This window comes from Spodoptera frugiperda, chromosome 31 (genome assembly GCF_023101765.2).
Source record: "Spodoptera frugiperda isolate SF20-4 chromosome 31, AGI-APGP_CSIRO_Sfru_2.0, whole genome shotgun sequence".
Classification (NCBI taxonomy): Eukaryota; Metazoa; Arthropoda; class Insecta; order Lepidoptera; family Noctuidae; genus Spodoptera; species Spodoptera frugiperda.
In genome coordinates this window covers 2,220,813-2,241,402 of record NC_064242.1, presented here as the reverse complement: position 1 = coordinate 2,241,402, position 20,590 = coordinate 2,220,813, and the positions used below count along the sequence as shown (strand labels likewise).

The 20,590-nt window shown below is 35.6% G+C and overlaps 1 protein-coding gene across 1 annotated transcript in view; it reads left to right on the top strand.

Moving 5' to 3' along the window:
• Positions 1-20,364, top strand: part of LOC118276476 (uncharacterized) — a 64,189-nt gene extending 43,825 nt beyond the window's left edge. The window contains exons 4-9 of the mRNA XM_035594811.2: positions 7,144-7,352; positions 9,060-9,200; positions 10,714-10,916; positions 13,210-13,394; positions 17,731-17,854; positions 19,195-20,364. Of these exons, the coding sequence (XP_035450704.2) occupies positions 7,144-7,352; positions 9,060-9,200; positions 10,714-10,916; positions 13,210-13,394; positions 17,731-17,854; positions 19,195-19,302 (970 nt within the window). The 3' untranslated portion in view covers positions 19,303-20,364. The remainder of the gene's footprint in view (positions 1-7,143; positions 7,353-9,059; positions 9,201-10,713; positions 10,917-13,209; positions 13,395-17,730; positions 17,855-19,194) is intronic.
• The last annotated feature ends 226 nt before the right edge of the window (positions 20,365-20,590 follow it).

Below are 20,590 nucleotides of genomic sequence, written 5' to 3'. Positions count from 1 at the left end.
ATAATATGACAAAATAAAAAACTACAATGCTTACTTAAAACGTGTCAAAGTTTAGGAATGGGAGTTAACTACGTCACTATTGAGTATAAAACGTACTCAAAAGTGACGTCACGCAATATTTCAAATCGAGATATCTTTGAAAGTATTTGTTTCTATTTTAAAATAATCTACAAGACGGACGTTAAAATAAACATTTGTTTCCGTGAATAAAACATTTACTACCCTATTCCGTTCGGCACAGCCAAACATTACAAATGATTCCGAGAATTCTGGAAGAGTTGTCCCTCAATGTAAGACGTGAATCCCACCGTGTAGCGTAATAAAACGGTTAGCAAAACAAACTAAGTGAAAGTCAGCGCGGTGGTATTGAAAGTGCTGAAGTTTGCCCAAGAAGACCGGAGCAAACACGCACAAGTTTAGCCAGTATGGGTCAAATTATAAGCTTTAAGATATACGTAGTAAGTACGTAGTTAGTTGGTAATCTGTTAACACAACACTGGTTAATCGTAGTTAAAACAGGACAGTTCCGTAGTTAGTTTATTGGTGAGTTCGTTTTGTTTTGAATGAGAATTAAGTTGTGTGGTGAAATGACAAACTAAAATAACTAACTAGTTATTGTTCTTTTTCATCGATATAAACCGGTAAACGTGCGGGCGTAACACCAGATGGTAAACATTCGCCGCTGTACACCCGAAACACCAGAGGCGTTACAAGTGCGTTGCCGGCCTTTTGAGGGTTAGAAATTTAAGGGATTTTGGGAAATTTTGAATGGTGGTACTTGGGCCGTACATGGGAAGAAGGTAATTTCACGTGGGCCTCCGGTAACCTCACTCACAACGGAACAGAAAGCAAGCGTTATTTTACGTCGGTTTTCCGGCTTATTAAAACTACTTACTTCTTGAAGGACAACTTGTGGAAAAAGATGACTTGTAAAAGCAACCTTAACCCTAATTTGAGATAGAGGAAGGAAAAATAAGGAATTGTGGATCAATCGATTAAATAGGTTGGTCAAGATAAGAAAAATAGCTTTTGATGATAACGCGATTTATTAAATCGAAACAAATTACTTGAAACTCTAATTGTTATGCAACAAACAAAAGCCGGTACAACGGTTAAGAAGGAAACTCATTTACAAAGAGTTTAAACACATTAAAAAACTTTAGACAACCATCTCGTAATTTATAAACTGAAACTAGTTTTGCAGAACATTCTAGAAAACATCTTAGGACTTCCAACTATAAACGCTTATCGCTCGCGTCTTGCCACACAGAGGGAGCAAGTTAAAGATTAGTGCGGAACTCAATTAAAGGCAACCAAGTTTCTGAGAGATCGCGATCCGTATAATTAAATTTTCCCAGCAAAAGTGCTGCGTGATCGGAATGTGGTTCCGATGCAGGCGTCGATGTTTATCGCTCGCAAACTCAGCTTTATTGAAATAAGGTTCAAGATACAAAATAATGGAAAGCAGTTTCTCAGCGAACGCTTTGAGGGTAACGATTCAGTGAAGGATCTGTTTTTGCTTCCCTTCCTTACCTTTGGTTAGCAATAAAACGTTTTCTTTGAAATAGTTTATTATTTCCTTGACTGGTTTGAGAAGTGGAATGGTTTTTGAGCTCTAAAATGTGGCGTTTAAAGAAGAAAATTCTATGAATAAGTAATATTTTTTTCAATAGACGAATCTCTGTGTCAATTTATTTTTGTAAGCACGGTCTAAATATATCCGAAATTTTAGTTAGATTGTTTTCTAACAAGATCAATAATTTTGACTGTAAATTAAATTTATTAAGATTAATTATTTAAAGTATCGTTTAAAAGTGTTGGCGTTGGTAGGAACTTAAGATTCCGTCTGTTTATCTTTCCTGGAATGAATTTGTGTATTGTAGAGGCGTTCCTCTGGTGTTTCGGGTGTTCATGGGCGGCGGCGATTACTTACCATCAGGTGATCAGTCTACTCGTTTACCGGCTTGTTCCATAAAAAATCTATGGTAACAAATGTATTCTTCTCAACCATTACCAGACGGCACTATAATTTCTACCACGCTGGAGCCATCACAACCAACCAACTCTCGACTGTTAAAACAAAGGCAAGATAATAAAAAGCAAGATTAATCAACGTAACTGCATCTTTTATATTATGAACCGAGTCCTTTGTCTTCTACACAAGGAAAACTCGTTAAGTTTTTAGCTAGCATTGCCACGGTAAATAGACATATACGTATAATATCATGCGCACGTTTGTCTTTTTATTACTGTTTACTCAACCAGGTTTATTGCGAATTTTACCACTGGATTTAAAATTATGTTCCTTAAAAATTTATTCTTAGTTAACTTGTGGTGTTAGATTATTTTTAAGGGGTATTAATTTTTAAGATTGAAGTAATTTATCAATTCTTTTTTAAATGCAGTCAGTATTGATTGCTTCAAGCTTTATTTAAGGAGGATATTCATGCAATCACTTTTCCCTTCTTTGGGCAGATTGAGAGAGATTGTGAGACTCTTATTGACTAAAAACCCCTCATGTTGCTACTCCTGTTTTTCGAGCAGGAGCCCCGGTTACCCGCTAGGTCATCTCAGAGACTGCTTTAAGCTGCGACTGTATAGTGAACGGTAGACTTCTACGTACATAGGTACATACACGAACAGTTATCAATGGCAGCTTCAAGCTATTGACTATAACTGCTCGAGCAGTACGTGTATAGCGGCTCTATGTTACCGCAGTCATAGTTTATTTATACCCAATTAATTTATGAAACAAAATCGCAAAGATAGAGTGAAACGTAAATCTCGTAGCTACTTTAAATCTTACTACCAAAATGTCATTACCATTAACCATTGAAATCATTTGAAGCCATCAATTTATTATGATAATAAACTTGCGAAAATTTCCATCATAAATATTCTTTGCGTCTCTTACTTTGGAGGTCTAAAGTACCCCGGTAACGTCCTTAATAAATAGCATTAATATCAAAAAGGGCAATTTTAATGTACCTATACAGCAAGTTGATAATAACTATCATAAGATATAATAAATTCTTTCCCACACTTATAGTGAATTCTTTCCGCTGATGATATTATTCCCGCGATGGGGCATTTAGGGGGCGGACCCTACTAGCTACACCTGTGAGTGTAGACGTGTAGGTGTGTATTTAGGCTTTTTTTAAGGGATGTAAATCATCTAACGACTTCTCTCGCCCTGAGCGAGGCGAGAAGGAGTGTGACTAAAAACCACCCTGTTCCACTTTTGCTTTTCAAGCCGGAGCCCCGGTAAAGCCGCCCGGTAGTCCGCAGCTCCGAAATGTAGTAGGGAGTGTAGTAGGCTAGGATTATCGTTAAAATGTTTTTTTTTTTAGGAAAAAAGTATTTTATTAATCTTTTCATGAGGCCAAGGTAAAAAATCTGTAAGGTATAGGTACTTCAATAACATAATAACATCATTTCATATTTATGACCCAACCTGTATAATAATAAAAAACTTTTCGGCTCCGTAATTACCAGACAAATGAACATAATTATCGAGGATTGTGTCTCTGAATAATTTATAACATTCACGTTTGAGCTTTAATGGCTTTTGTATAAAGTTGAAATTGTATTATTTGTTCTTTGTTTTAATTTATTTTTACTCTGATGTATTATTAGTGACGTCACTGCTGTCTGGTACATTGTTAACACAAATGCCATTGTTGAGTATAAAGTTTTGAGTTAGACCCTCTTGTAGGGTATAATAAGGTTTAATTTTATTAAACAGTGGATGTTCGAACAGAGTTTAAAAAGGTCTGCGTCGGGATGGCTGAGAAAGATTTTGGTTTGAGCCAAGCTTTTATACCTGTTTTATGCTATTTGCTATCAGATATCAAAACCATTAGTGCCTCGATAAAAAAGAAAAATTATTACTGTAGCCTAATTTTTCACGATGAAACCTACGTCAATTGATGAAAGTGGTTGCACTGGCCATGGCTGGCTGCTTTTATATCTTCGACCAATCTCCTCATCTCTGTGTAATGTCTAAACCCTTAGTCAGTTCTTTAGAAACCCACGAGAAGACTAGGGTTGGTGATTTGTCATATCGCATAAAGGTTCCAGAAAAACGGTTTCAGGTTATCACACTAATATTAAAGATGTGTGTTTGTTTAAATGTTTGTCCGTCAATCATGTTGAAACTACTTAAAGGAATATCATGAAATTTGGTATACGAACAAGGTATGAGCTGACTTGAGTGATAAGATACTTTTTACCCGACTGCGCCAGAAGGAGGGTTATGTTTTTCGAGAGTATGTATGTATGTATGTATGTATGTATGTATGTATGTATGTATGTATGTATGTATAATTGTTTGGCACGCTCTGCAGCCTAAACGGCTTGATGGATTTTGGCTTGAGAGGTGTCGTTAAATTCATATTTACTGTGAGAGTGACACTGGATGTATCAAAATAGTAAAAAAAACAAAATAGCGGATTTTTGGCACCAGATTCGAATATTGCTCACTGTCTAGCCTGAACGACTCGATGGATTTTGGCTTGAGAGGTGTCGTGTGATTGGTATTTACTGTGAGAGTGACACTAGATATATGAAAATATAATATATAATAAATAATAAAACTAAAAGAAAATAAAATAAAAAAGGTAATTTAAAAAACTAAAAAACCCGACTGCGTGTCTTTATAACATGAAAATGAAAAAACCCTAAAACAAGAATACAAGAAAAATTTAAGCAGTCGGGACCCATTCTAGAAAGCCAGCCGTATGTCACTAAGTCTTCATAATATTTATGGGTCCCGACTGCTTAAATTTTTCTTGTATTCTTGTTTTAGGCATTTTCATGTTATAAAGACACGCAGTGCTTTTTTAACCCACGGGAACGCAGGCGAATCTGTTAGCAAAAACTAGTTTACTAAAAACAAAACAGAAGAATTTTCATCTTAGTAACTAAAACTTTAAAGTTCATTTTCTTTTTGCATTCTCACAAATAACAGACAAGTAGTGGAATAGAGTTTGTTTCTTTTATTTTGTTTTTAAATAAAACGAGAAACTTGTTGCACATTGTTACTTTATCAATTTAACTTAGGTTTAAGGAATTGTAATAAAACGAATTCCAACGGGTGCTGAATTTTTATTGTATTCTTTAGAAGATAAAATTGTATTTCTTCGCAGAATAAAACGATTGTGATAAAGGTTTAAGAAGAATACATTTATTTGCATTTATCGCTTTTCTCTCCCTTTTCTCGTATATGGTTTGGTAAGAACCAGTTAACTACACATTTTATGGAAAATATGTAGCACCGCTCTTTACAAACCTGATTTTTTTGAACTACGATCTATAACACTCCTTTGCTGGACTAATATTATTAAATATATTTATGAAGATAACTAGCTTCTAACAGCGGTTTCGTCCATATTCCCGCGTTGTTTGTTGAGAAATCGGGGATCGGGAAGATTGGGAAGGCCTCTGGTAATCTCACTCATACAACGAAACACAACACAAGCGTTGTTTCACGTCCGTCTCTGTGAGGCCGTAGTATTACTCCGGTCGAGCCGGCCCATTCGTGCCGAAGCATGGCTCTCCCACACTATGACTAATTAATTCTACTCTGCTGTTACCACAAGACTTAATTTGAAAGTTTAAAATATAAAACACAAAAAGACATAAAATTCCTTTAAAAAATATTACCTCCACTTGTGTTTTTAGAAGCAGCACAAGTATCTACGTTGAAGTTTCCATTTCCAAGAATGCTTGGCACATTTGTGAAGTATTTCTTGGATATATCTCCACCAGCTTTTATGTTTTGAGCATTGTAGAGTGTAAAGCTAACCATATGAGTGTATAACGTAGTGTTTTGTAGCAAGATATTCTGTGTGTTTAATAGTGTGGGCAAAGGTTTTAAACAATATGGCGCTTGTGTGTGAAGTTTGTTAGCAATTTGTAACTTCGCATTCAAACAAAAGATGGACTTTCTTAAATTAATTATAGAAAGGCAGTGGAAGAGCGGTTTTCCATTTGTTTCCCATTTACATAGATGTTCAAATGACACAAGGTGTGGGAGAGCCATGCTTCGGCACGAAAGGGCCGGTTCGAGCGGAGTGATACCACGGTCTCACAGAAAATCAACGTGAAACAACGCTTGCGTTGTGTTTCGTTGTGTCAGTGAGGTTACCATTGGCCTAATTAACACCCTTACCAATCTTCCTAAACCGATTCCCCAACAACCCTTAAATTCCTAACCCCCAAAAGGCTGGCAATGCACTTGTAACGCCTCTGGTGTTTCAAGTGTCCATGGGCAGCGGCGACTACTTACCATCAGGTGATCCGTCTGCTCGTTTACCGACTTATTCCATAAAAAAACACAACAAACGATTTTAAAGCTCACATTATTATTGAAAAGTAATTAGCCAACAAAAACAAATTAATTCGTATCTCATTTATGTATACTACGCTGTAAAAGTAATTTAATATACGGGATAATTATTTTCGCGATGTATTTAGAAGATTACCAAAGTAACTTACATCGCAAAGAAAATGTATCGCTTTAATCTTGGCGTTGCTTTGAAAATTCAAAATATCGTGTATCATGTGTGACCTAATTACGTAAATGAGAGTTTGTCATGTATGTATACTGTTTAGCTAGGTTTAGTGTTCGTTCGAGGCTTTGATCGTGTAATATTGACTTTCTTAATTAAGTTATGGATAGAAAATGGACGAGGGATTTTTATTTGTTATCCGTTTACATAGTTGTTCCAATGAGACACACTGCTTTAACGGGACTCCGGTCTTAAACAGGAATAGGAACAGAGCAATTTAAGTCAGTAAGTGTCTGACTCTCTCTCGCATTACCCAGGGCGGGAGAAAACATTGGATGATTCCTCAAAAATAACCTAAATAAGATTTGATTTTTTTTGCAATATTTGTACTTAAACATCTTACTTTTTTTCTGTTACGTATTACCGCAGTGTATTGACATACGTAGAGTTAAAAACTAATTAGATTTGTCTTCTTACCAAAATTAATTCTGTCTTTCATTCAATTCAATCTATGATTCCGTATCCTGGAGTTCTAAGTCCTAATTTTGGAGTCTAGTGTAATATAAAAATCTTTTAAGAATTATCCCTATTGTAAAAAAATACTAATTAACCTTTTCTTTTTTGTCAACAGACAGGTGAATTTAAAAATAAGTCCACAACTGGGCGACTGCTTCAATTGGAGTATGGCGCCTTCCCAGAGTGAGCTGGTGGTCTTCGCACGGATCAGTGATCCTGCGGTAGACTTGGAGACCACGCCACCAGATGGACCGTGGTTGGAGGCGACGGCTGCCGCTGTTCCATGGAGCCTTGGCGTTGATATTGCTATATGGAACGCTGTTGGTAAGACATAGATTAATACCTTTAAGGAATTTCATGCTCGTTCTTCTCCATAGGAATCTACAATTTGGAACGAGCAAATAGAATAATACCTATACCTATACCTTTATGGAATTTCTTGCTCGTTCTTCTCCATAGTAATCTACACTTTGGAACGAGCAAATAACTTCACTAGAGGACTGACTGACAGACAGCCATTTGCTTTGATGTTTAAAGTACCTTCCCGGTCTATTAGAAATAAATAATTTTGGCTTTGACTTTGACTTTGAGTGGTCGCAAGTGCAGCTTCGGATAAGGGGTCTCGGGACAAAGTATTATTGGCCTTTTATTTGAAAATTTCTCAGTAGCACGGAGTCTGGAATTGTGCCCAGTATATGGCAATAGGCTCACCTCCTATTACATGGAACTTATGACACAAATGATGAAAAGTGGGTATACATTGTAATAGATTACTAAATTATGAAATAGGCAATTAATCATTGTAGACTATGTCAAAACAGTCTGGGCAAACTAGAGAGTTCTGGTATTCCATTGTCTCTGCCGTCCCCAAGACAAACAAGACCAACAATAATGTTAGTTTGCAATCCCCGTCACTAGTCCCCAGAAGAATGTTTAGACCCAAGAATGTAATTGTCCGCAACGATACTAAATTCTTGCGGCATAATATTAATGTAGACTATGTTAGCTCCCAAAATAACGTAATTCCGTTGCCCCTAACTCAATCTCGACCGGAGATGTTCCAGGGTGGAACACTGTGGACCACTTACACAAATTCTGCTAATGAATACTAAAATTTACCTGTTAATTACACAGTGAAATAAAAGAAATAGCTCAACCAACTCTGGAGATTTACAGCAAAAGTTTGAAGTAGTAAAGTAAGAGAAATGAGTCTGTATTTTCAGATCTGAAAATCACAATTTATAACAAACGCTGAATTTATGGGCTATGGTTTGTTTATGAAGTTTTAATGATTCGATAGTTTATATTTTGTTGTTTGTATTTAAAAATTGTTTATTGGCTTTTGTTTTATGATAGAATTCTTTGTTCATTTAGAACTTTGTTTGCGGATTTAAATCTGTCCATTCTGTTAATTATTTCGCTGTTTTTTACGCTGTCAATGTATCAGTGCGTTCACATTGTATTTATATAAAGTTATCTTATATTCAGAGAAAAGTGACGATTATAATATGATACCAGTACTGCCGGCTTTTGTTTCTAGGTCTGACAATTAGTAGAGAATCTCAGTTTAGTAGAATATCAGAATAAGTATAATGACTGCCTCGTTAGGCGAGTGGTTACTACTGGGCTTTTTTCGATTTTAAAAAAATTCTCACTAGTAGCACGGAGTCCAGAATTGTGCCCAGTATATGGCAATTGCCTCACCCTTATTTCATGGGACTTATAACACTAATGGTGAAGCGTGTATAGCGGCATTACGAGCGGTAATGTGCACCTCTGCCTAACCCTTCGGGAATAAAATGCGTGACGTTATGAAACGAATAATGACAAGACAAATAGTTTCAATTGCAATTCAAACCATGGAAAACTTCACAAAACCAAGAACAACATCTATCAAAACAAAATCAGCTCCATTCCTACTCGTTAACCGAGACGTAATTTCATGGCGCCCAGCGAAAGTTTTCTGCAAACAAAACTACGTAAAACTGTAGCAATAACTCAGGGTGGAGAGTTCATCTATCAATATTGCAGGTTGGGCAGGGTGGGGAGAGTGGGGGGCCTGCAGTAGGACCTGTGGAGTGGGGAGACAGACCAGGAGGAGATACTGCTCGAAACCTACCTGTGAAGGGTACGGAGAACAGGGAAGGGCTTGCAACTCTTTCGATTGTGAAGGTGAGTCTATTTGTTAGTTGTTAAGGTTTAAATTGGATTAATTTATTTTGAGGATAATTTTTGTTCTGACGTGTGTCTATTAGAGTGACTATTAGGTGAGATGTGACTCTCTATGCTAAATTAAAAATTTGCCTGCACGGTTGGTGCGGTGGTTGAGCAACCGACTGCCGTACAGCGTGTAGCGGGTTTGATACTCGCCCAGAACAACTCTTTACGTGACCCACAAGTTGTTGTTTCGAGTCTGGGTGTCATGTGTATGTGAAATGATATGTTTGTAAATGCACCCACGACACAGGAGAAAATCCTAAAGTGGGGCAACGTTTAAAAAAAATACGGATTCAAATTTAAACAGACTGTCCTCCCACTTATTTGTAGTCATGCTAGTCAAAGTAATTGGTGCGCGGAAAAACATTTAATTACTCTTTGTACAGAACGCTTTTCATAAACATATACTAAATGTTTTTGAGTCGATGCATAATTGCTAGGAAATTCGAGCTTTTGAAAACACGTGTAATACTCCCGCTCTGCTGCAATAAACTGCTCTTACATCCCATCATGACTACATAATAAGGCCCGGCATTCAAATTTACCTACAAACCACACACGCAGCTAAAAAGCAATTTCTATTTAACATCCACAAACTATTCATTCAACTTTGTAAAGCAAACGTTTTAGTAAACGTTCCACATCACTTGAAAACTGTTCTCAATCTAAACGTAAACGAATATTGGATTTTAAATTATTTCCAGACTAGCTAGTTAACTGACATCGTAACAGCATGAAATCGATAGGTCGGCGAGGAGTTGCCAAACAAGTATGTAGGATGTAGGTGACATTTTGATAAAGTGATTTTAGCTTGAAAACAGCTTGTTGCAGTATAATTTTTAATAGAGTTTGACGCAGTACATGTCATTCTGATTGACGGTTTGAACGGGTGTGTTTGAACACTAAGCAATGTATAGTGAAAATTTCTGTTGTAAAGTTAGGAAACAAGTGTCGATTTATGTTGCACATGTTTTTGTTGTTATGTTAGAAATTAATTACTTTGTTAGTGGAGCTGGAAATGCTGATGAAAACGATTATTTTTATAGATATTTTTTAAACGTGCCTCAACACTAGGTGTTTCTCCTGTATCGTAGCTGCATTTACAAGCAAGTAAGTTTACATACACATGACACCCAGACTTGAAAAAACAATTTGTGATTACACAAAGAATTTCTTCGTACAGGAATTGAACCCGCTACACATTGTGTAGCCGATTGCCCAGCTAAAGCCCCGACCGTGCAGTCATTACAGTACAGTTAAACACAAAAAAGCTATTTATTATGAAAGAACACAATAAGATATCAATCAGATTTGCGTATATAGGAGACATCGTGATATTTCACTACCTACTTATTACTACACAAAGATTAAACCATAAAAACAAAATTAAAATTAAAACCCAACACAATACGGTAACAATTTGTGCAAGCAATAATGTCAACATACATTATAATTTAATTCTTCGCAGGTACAATAAACCCGCTAGCGCCGGGCGCTAGGCGTAATTTCCACCCAGCCCAAGCGAGGTGGGGGCCTGTATCAGATCGACCACATGCCTTTAGCCTCAGGCCAAATTCCTACATCTGGATCGCTTCATCAGAACTGTTTTCTGCTGGGAAAACGTTTCCCAGAGAATTTACATTGTTCATCTCATTGAGATTGCGGCCGGAGGTGAGTACAAATTACAATGCTGTAAACTGAATTTTGCTGTAAAATAATGATATTTTGTACTCGTATTATTGTTTATATTTTTATATAATAAAGCTGAAGAGTCTACCGAAATGGTCGCAAATACGACTGAAAAAAGTCCAGTAATAATTTGCTCGACCTGGGAATCAAACCCGAGTCCCCTTCTACGGCGACGATTTGACCAAGAAGACAGTCGACATTATAATAGTCCATAAATTCCATGTGAAAAATTAATTAGAATATATAATTATTATAATGAATTGGATATTTAAATTTTTATAAAAAATATTATCGAAATTGAAATTACTAATTTAAAAAGTTACCTTCCTAAATATTTTTAATGTTTTTAAATAAATGAAATACATTTTATTTTATTTTGAATTAAATTAAAATTTTAAACTCAATAAACAAATTCTGCAAAGCTATTCATGAATTTTAATTACGATGTAAATTGAATATTATTTAAAACAATGTTATAGAAGAAATAAATCCAATGTTGTTATTTCATGATATTAAATAAAACTAGCTGGATTTTAACTATCTCACATTTCACCAGAGATGTTCTTTGTAGTTATGCTACGAACATGTAGCCCGTTTCCACTCATACTAAGCTAAGTAGCTGTGCATGTAAGATGTGCTATGAAGATGCGCCGCCGCAAAGTGACTGCTCGAGAAAGATGCGCAGCTCGAGTATGCGATATATCGATAGTAGAGAAATCATCCATAGCACGCATCTATAGCACGCATCTTTCCCTATAAAAAACTTAGCTGAATCCGTTTCCACCAGTGCTGAACTATATGGGTGTACCAATGAATATGATTGGTGGAAGCCAAAAAACGTACTACAAATAGTGAAAATACATAATGCCAATTTCCGATTACAAATTCATCGATGGTAGTCCATCGAATCGAAATATACGATTAAAGGATAATCGTACCGCAACCATACTGTTTTCTGTCTGATTGTTAAGTATCCCATTCCGACTCAAACGTTGATTTTTTTATGTATTTCGGTCTACTCACGTAATTATTTGTCGAGGACCTCGACTAGTTTCAAGCCATTCTAGAAGCTCATACTTATTAACAGCATTCTGCGACGTGAACAGCATGACGCGCGAAAAACATGATATTTATTTTAGTATGTCCCTGGAATGATAATTTCTTCTATAATTTCTGAATATATATTTCTATAATTTATTTTTTGTTGTACATATACCGTTGTGTATCATATTCCCAGAACGCAGTCTTGTGGCCTCATCCTTACATGGAAGCCAGTAAACAATTTATTATAAAAGCATTTGCTTTCGAGAAGAAAATATTTATTCTCATAAAAGCAATGCCGAATTGTTTTTCCACACTTCGAAGATTTTACCATCACAATAAAAAAAAATAATTACAAGAATGACGTTGCATTAAAATACATACATTCAACGAATACATAAATAATGTGATGATTAAAACTGATGGCGGCGGTATTTTGCATTCAGGAATCGTAATTACAATCATTTATGTACGCTAGCTGTTCAACCTGTCTGAATCTGTTAAACCTTTACAACTTTATACAGTACAATAATTCAGTTGAAAACATTCATAATAATATTTTATTTTGTAATAAGAATCTTAGTTAGCTGCTTAACTAAACAGATGTATGGTAGCGTTAGGTTTCAAAGGCATATAAACTTTCTCGATAAATGGACTATCTAAAACAAAAATAATCTTTCAAATTTGACCAGTAATAACGGACTTTAGCGCGTTCAAACAAACAAACAAACTCTTCACTTTTATTATTATATGCAACGTCTCGCCTTTTAACCCCGAAGGGGTAGGCAGAGGTGCACCTATACATTACAGCATTTAATGCCACAATTAAAAAGTTAGTGTATATATAAAAAATACAGCAATTAAAAAGTTAGTGTATACAGAGTATACACTAACTTTTCACCGTTTGTCTTATAAGTCCCATGCAATAGACGGTGAGCCTATTCCCATATACTGGGCACAACTCCATACTTCGTGCTACTACTGAGAAAATTTTAATTGGATTTGTGCCCGGTATATGGCAATAGGCTCACCCTCTATTACATGGGACTTATAACACAAATGGCGAAAAGTGGGTGTACATTGAATAGCGGCATTACGTGCCGTAATATGCACCTCAGCCTACCCCTTAGAGGATAAAAGACATGACGTTGCAATTATAATGCTATGACACTGACAAAAAAAAGTAACCTGTTTTTATTAAATTCAATTTTCTAATACAACTAATTATCCACAGAGCGGCGGCTACGGGCAAGGGACGCTGTTCTCTTTGCGGTCACGAAGACGAACAGGATCCTTCCTCTCCCTGGAGCTGGCTGGTAGAGGAGCAGCCAGGCTGGTGCATGCTGGTTCAGGGTCGTCACGCTCCATATACTTAGCTGTACCTTTGTATGACTTCCGCTGGCATCATATTGCTATCAGGTATGAATTACAAACACGTACATTTATATTCCTAAATTAAATACGAATCCAATGATGACCACGATCCTCGGTCATGAGAGGCCGACTACAGAGACAGAGAAATACACACAGACCCGAATCCACATTTGTATGGTTTAAGCTGGCAAACGAGTAGACGGATCACCTGATGATAAGCAATTGCTGTCGCCCATGGACACCCAAAACCACAGAAACGTTACAAGTGCGTTGCCGGTTTTCGGGGTTAGGAATTTAAGGGTTGTTGGGGAATCACTGATTAGGAAGAAGAGTAATTGGGGCTCCGGTAACCTCACTCACACAACGCAAGCGTTGTTTCACTGTGAAGCCGTGGGATCACTTCAGTCGAGCCATCCCATTCGTGCCGAATAATGCTCTCCCACACTTACGTTTGCAATTTGTACATCATAAAAGAAAAAAATACGGTGTCATTGCTATATATTTGACCTATGTATTTGAAATGTATTTTACTCTCAAAAGTTTGAAAAGTAATATTGATAATTTATCATGCCATTGTTTTCATTTTATACCGTTAGACTGTTAGTTAATTTTGAATTTCATCATAATAAAAGCTGTTGGTCATTGGAGAAAATGTTCAGTCAACAATACAAACAAAAGGAAGGCTTGATGTTATATTTCATTTGTTTTATTTCTTCTTTTATACTATTCTTTCTTTCTCGGACTTCATAAACAAGTTTTACGTGTTTGGCGAAGTTGCAAATAGTGGTGGTCCATTTTCGTTCTAATTTACCGAAAGTATCCGATCTCTCATCCCGCCTTATGAGATCAAAAACTTGCGGCTCTCTTATTAGAGACAGTTTTCGGATACGCTCGGATACGTTCCGATGTTTGTAATCCAATCAGGGATAAACTTATGGATATTCGGCAGCTTAACGGATTTTTATATTTTCTGCACGAAATAAACAAGTGCGAGGATCACCTTTTAAGCTAAAATTTGATGTGACTTGTTTATTTTTGTGTATCTGTATTTTTGCGGTTTTCCTTATTACTTGTGATGTCATTGAACTCTACTGCTCAATTGATAATGATATTTTACATATTATGTGATGTCTGCTCGTTCTTTTTCCCTGCGGTAAAAGGGTTTTACCCAAAATATGTCGTGGCGGCGTTTTTATGCATGATAATGCGGGTTCGAAACCTAACAATGGCTGGCCTTTGGCTGGCACTGGTGCCAATGTAACTTTTTCCGAATTATATTTACTTGTTAAAACTATTTAGACACCACTGACCAACGGTAAAGAAAAACATCGTGAGGAAACTTTGGCTTATAAGTTTGAAATTGTCAACGCGCATTGAGCAAGCGTGGCAATTAATGCTCAAACCTTCTCTGTGTGAGAAGAGGTCTTTGGTCAGTAGTAACCAATTTATAGGCTGATGATGACCCAATAATGGGATAAAAGGGCTTCGTCCAATAGCGCAATAGGTTAATTATCGAAAAAAAAAACAATACGAATATCTTGAATACATTTTACAGATGCCTACACCTATTCTCTCAACAAAACCCCGCATACAAGTCCTTTAGAACACACACTTAAGATAACACACAAAAGCATAGTTTTCAAAAACAAAGAGTAACTTAAGACAGACTTGTTTAACTGAGAGACAGCCGCAAAACCTCATTTAATTTTGTGTGAAGCAGCGAAATGAAAACTCTAAGAGAATTCAGTGTTTCAGACGTTTTAATTAACGAAATTTACATGTTGTATTTTTTAATAAGCGGTAACTACACCACGTTGTACTGTTCGCGGCAGACCAGACAAGTTCAAGTATATGATGAATGAAATATAACAACAATCTTAATTATTATGTTATCGGCTTACTCACGTAACATTTGACGAGGAACTCGACTAGTTTCAAGCCATGCTAGGGGCTCATATTCATGAGCAGCATTCCGCGACACACGACGCGGCGATTGTCATGCTGCTAGAGTGCGCGCTGCGTGAGCCTCTAGCGGGTTTACCGGGGCTCCGGTTCGAAAAGCAGGAGTAGGAACGGGGTGGGTTTTAGTCAGTAAGAGTCTGACACTCCTTCTCGCCTCGCCCAAGGCGAGAGTACTTACTAGATGATTTTCCCCCGTCAAAAAAAAAAAAAACTAAATAAGAGGGAATTAATATGATTTCTAAATCAATTTCCTGTAAAATGTCATTTAAGCCCTTATCTACCGAAAGAGTAAAAAACTAATTAATAAAAAGCGATGGTTTTGTATGTTGTGTTAAAACAATATTAGAATCGAGCTAAAGAAATGAGGGAATCAATAAAAACTAGTTTTATTAAAAGCATTTTAAATTAAGTCAGCACATGTTTTTATTTTGAATTAAAATGAATTGCTCGACAGAAAAGTAATTACTTAGCTGAAATATGAACTTTTAATTTAAAATTCTAATTGCAATTTTTTCAATTAATTTTGGTAAAGTGAGATTCAATTGTATTATGATTTGAATTTGATATTTAAATTAATAGAGATAACAAAGGTTTTCAATGAATCTGCATCTACTGAAAAAATCTTTTCATCGGGGAAATTACGACTTCTCTTTTGTGATTTACATAAGGTGTTGCAAAACTATCCACCACGGCTTTAATGGAAGGTAGTGTTGTGTTTGAAAATTACAATAGTGAAATTTGAGAACATAAAGAATAATAATATAAATAAATAGAGACAGTGACAGAGATACCTCTTTGAAAACAAACATATACGTAGATTTTTGTATGAAAAAAAATACTCATAAATCAATATTTTATTAATGTTCAAACACGTGTTGTGTTTACCTGCCATTAAAGCCGTGGCAGATAATTTTATAACTCTTTATATATAGATACCTACTAAATCAGTGTTTTGTGTAGCAGCATTGTACTTCTCAGTATTGAGACCTCTGACAGCTATTAGGCTCCTAAAGGCATCAGTTAGGAGTCCAATAATTTGATTACCGCTCCACTAGGTAGAACGTCTGTGTTGAGAATGCCGCGTCATTTCCATCTAACCTGTTTTGTAAGAGTAGGTACCGTACAATAGGAGACCTATACAATATGGAGATCACTCATATGACTTAAATGAAACTACAAGTACTTATTACTAGTCTACAGAAGCAACTAAACTGAAAATTAAAATAAAAAATTCACACAATATAAAAAATATTAAGTATTAAATTCTGTATGAACAGCCCCATATTCCTTGAACACAGAAGAACTATAATGTTGTAGGTTTTGCGTTTTTTTTTAAAGGTTCTCATTATTTCTATGGAGACTGATATTTTTTCCAGTTTATGACAATAGGCTTACTCCATGTGAAATAGCTGGTAAAAATGGATGTTAGTCTTCCTTAGCCTTCCTTCCCTAGCCTTCAGGGAATTCAAAGTCATGACATAGCCCATTTTATTACATAGATAAAACCCTACAACAACGAAAGAACTTCAAAAAACAAACCGTGTCCTAGACCAAAAAAAAAACATTCTAAAGAGTTTTAAAAATAAATCCCTACCAAAAAAATACCCAGAACTTTGAAACGTCCTCAAGGGAGGATATAGAGTTTTAATGTCAAACCGAATCCTCTAGTACATTGTTTGAACAAAAAAGCTTGAACTACTATATAGTCTAAGTTTATATACTACACATGGCTACACATAGAGTTGAAACAATCCAGTATATCATGGTATGGCTTTGTACGATCTTTTCGCACATACGAAGGTCAGTTTACACTGGTTTTGTATAACTTCATGAGTACATCGATTGAATCACACTATAGGGAACTGAACTGCGAGGCTAATTCTCTAGGGAGGTATAACCCTATCAGGCATAACGTTTGGTAAGAGAAATAGTTCGATAAGAGCAGAGGCATCGAATAACTTTGTTTCGTTTGCTTTGCGATAGGATTTTGTGGGTTTATCTTATAGTTTTGGTAGACCTGAAGTATTTGGGCTTAGTTACATGAACTTGTAGTAGTAAGGTATTGAGGAAAGTTATTGCGGATCATGTCAACGTGATCTGCTATCTTAGGTAGATCTGAAATAGTTTGTATTTGTAAAAGTACTGGTAAAAAGCGGTTATAGATTCGATTTTTATTAGATGCGATCTTATTGCCACCCACCGTGGGTCTGGTGGAGGCATATTTTGACTAGTATTTACATTTATGATTATTTAACATAAAAGTAAATAAAACCAGCGTATTTCCTTATCGATAAGAAACCAGAAAAGACTTGAGACTTGGTTTTATCTCTAACAGTTTTAACTCTAAAAGTTTGAAATTCTCAGGACCTTCCTAAATAGCTAATTACTATCAAATATTAATCCAATATATTATCCACAGTGTTCACGATGACAACACAGTTCGCGCATACGTTGACTGCCGCTGGCTTCGAACCGATGTCCTTGAGAAGGATGCTCTCGACACGCCCAGGGATGCTGATCTCATTATAGGATATCTTTTCTCTGTAAGTATAATAACGAGACTGCCTCGTTGGTCAAATGGTCACAAGTGCTGGATAAGGGGTCTCGGGTTCGATTCCTGGGTCAGGCAAAGTAATGCTGGGCTGTTTTCGGTTTTTCGAAAATCTCTCAGTGATACACGGAGTCTGGAATTGTGTCCAGTATAACGGCATTACGTGTCGTAAAGAGTACCTCTGCTTACTCCTTCAGGGAAAAAAGGCGTGACGTTGCTGACGTAACTTTGTATAATAAAGTAATGATAATTTATACCTATTAAATAAAGATAGCAATATATTTATATAAACTGACGCATAGTTTACCACATTTAATATAGTTAAGAGCCTCCAGCCAAATGCCACTTTAGCGCTTGTCTACCGAGACGGTAGAAAACTCAATGTAGGTTTTTGTTTTGTGTTTGAGAGGGGAAAATCATCCAATGACTTCTCCCGCCTTGTGCGAGGCGAGAGGGAGTTTCAGACTCATACTGATTAAAAACCACCCCATTCCTACTCCTGCTTTTCGAGCCGGTATAGCCGGATGACATTGTCTAGTGTCAAAATTTACTTCAATCCCATGTAAAGAGTTTCCTACTCTATTTGTAGACAAACATTTGGTTGGAGGCTATGTCAGGCAAACTAATAGTTAGTACGAGTATTTAAAAATATAATCGTGGATTAAAAATGTTTAATGAATTTTATACAAAACAATTTCTAGAAATACAATCATTAATATATCAAAAAGCATTTTATTACGCGTAAATTATTATCCACGGCAAATATTTGAACAGAATTTTGTTTAATTTGAAATGAAAGTGTTAATTGTTAACAAATATTAGTTTTGAATAACACTATAATAAAATATGTATGAACGAATAGTTTAGCTTCATATTTTAATTTTACGGTTTAATCATTTCGAATGAATTTCTATTTATTCATTAACTTTTATTATGTTTTTCTGTTTACTCACGTAACTGTTTGATGAGGAACTTGACTAATTTCAAGCCATGTTAGAGGCTCATATTCATGAGTAGCACTCGGCGACACACGTTTTTCTATATTAATTGACGTGAGTAAACCGGGATTTTTAGTTAATTTTGTATGTTTCACGATAGCTATTATAAAAATGAATAAATAGAAATTCATTATTATGTTATCGGCTTACTTGAATAGTTTCAAGCCATGCTAGACGCTCATATTCGTCTGCAACATTTCACGACACACGACACGACGACAGTCGCGCTGCTACTCAATTTTATTTTACTCATTCATTCATTCCACGGATACACCAAACAAATCTATCTTCAACAATTTCTTATCGGATTATAACACAATGGTTCTGCTGACAGGGCGACCTAGAACAGCTGGTTTTGGTGCCAAAAGCCGGGCAGGCACAGAAGCAGTGTTCCAGCCAAGTTGTCGGCATCTCCACGCCTTATGTCACACACGAGACGTAACTCCGGCCGGTCTTAGGAGATTATCTCAAGCTGCAACCGAAACAATACAGTTATTACGTCAGAATTTTGAGTATGTATTTATTTGACTGTTGTATTTTTTTTTGTATTATTTAACCTCGATAACCAATTGACAATATATCTTACAACACCCCATATAAAACAAAATATGTAATTAAAAACGTCAAACCAAATAAGGATGGGTCTAGATTATATTACACAAGGTAACAAGAGTTATGTTAACGACCTACCTACAGCATTGAACACAATATATCGTACGAAAACTGCTGAAATTGATGCTTTATGAAAATTTACCGTTTTCATTTTATGATTTCAAACATGGCTGTTACCATAAGCACATTCTCTCTTGAACAATGGACCTTTTTTCATTAAAAGCTTTGAATTATGCTCGGAATGTTCTCGAATAATTGTACCTTTAAATGTATAAATCAATAATGTTGTAAGCTCAATAATTATTGTATAAACTAGGACCATAATGCTGTATAGACTAAACTATAGATTACATGTGAACTGCTACGATAAATAATTATTTGTTAATAATAATGCATTCATAAAATGTGTATTCATTTATTTTAAATGAAAATTATTTTCTAATTAACCGCATTAGAATATTATTTTATAAAAAATGCAACATTTATTATAATTTATTAACGCTGGAGAGATCAATGAGACAGCATTTTGTAAAATAACGACGAATAATAATTATAATTCTATAGCATAAGTTTATATTAATTATTTATCATTTATAAACATAATAATAAAATCGAATAATTGTAATAGGAAATAGCATTTGAGAAAATAGCGTTTCTTACATTAGCTGGCCTAAAATGTAAATAAATATACTTTGTTAGTGAATTTCAATAATTGTAATTAAATAATTATAGGAAAATTCTTTTTGAGACACGATTATTTAGCAAATCAGTTGATCTCTACATTTAGTTCAAGAACGATGTTTGGAAATTATTCTTTAAATTCAACAGTAATGATATAAAAAGAACTGTTTATATTTCTCTTGGATTATTAAATAAAGAAGATTATACATGATTTTCGTTGTTTAAATTGCATTAAACCAGATGCCCAATTACACCACCCCCCTTCCCAATTTTCCAAATTTATACATACAACTATCTATAATACGATATCTATACCACGATACATACACCAAAACCACATTTTTTACGATTTGTGTCTGTCAGTTTATTTGTTCCGGCAAATCTGTGAAATGGTTGAACCGATTTTGACACTTTTATTAGCAGGTAGCTGATGTACT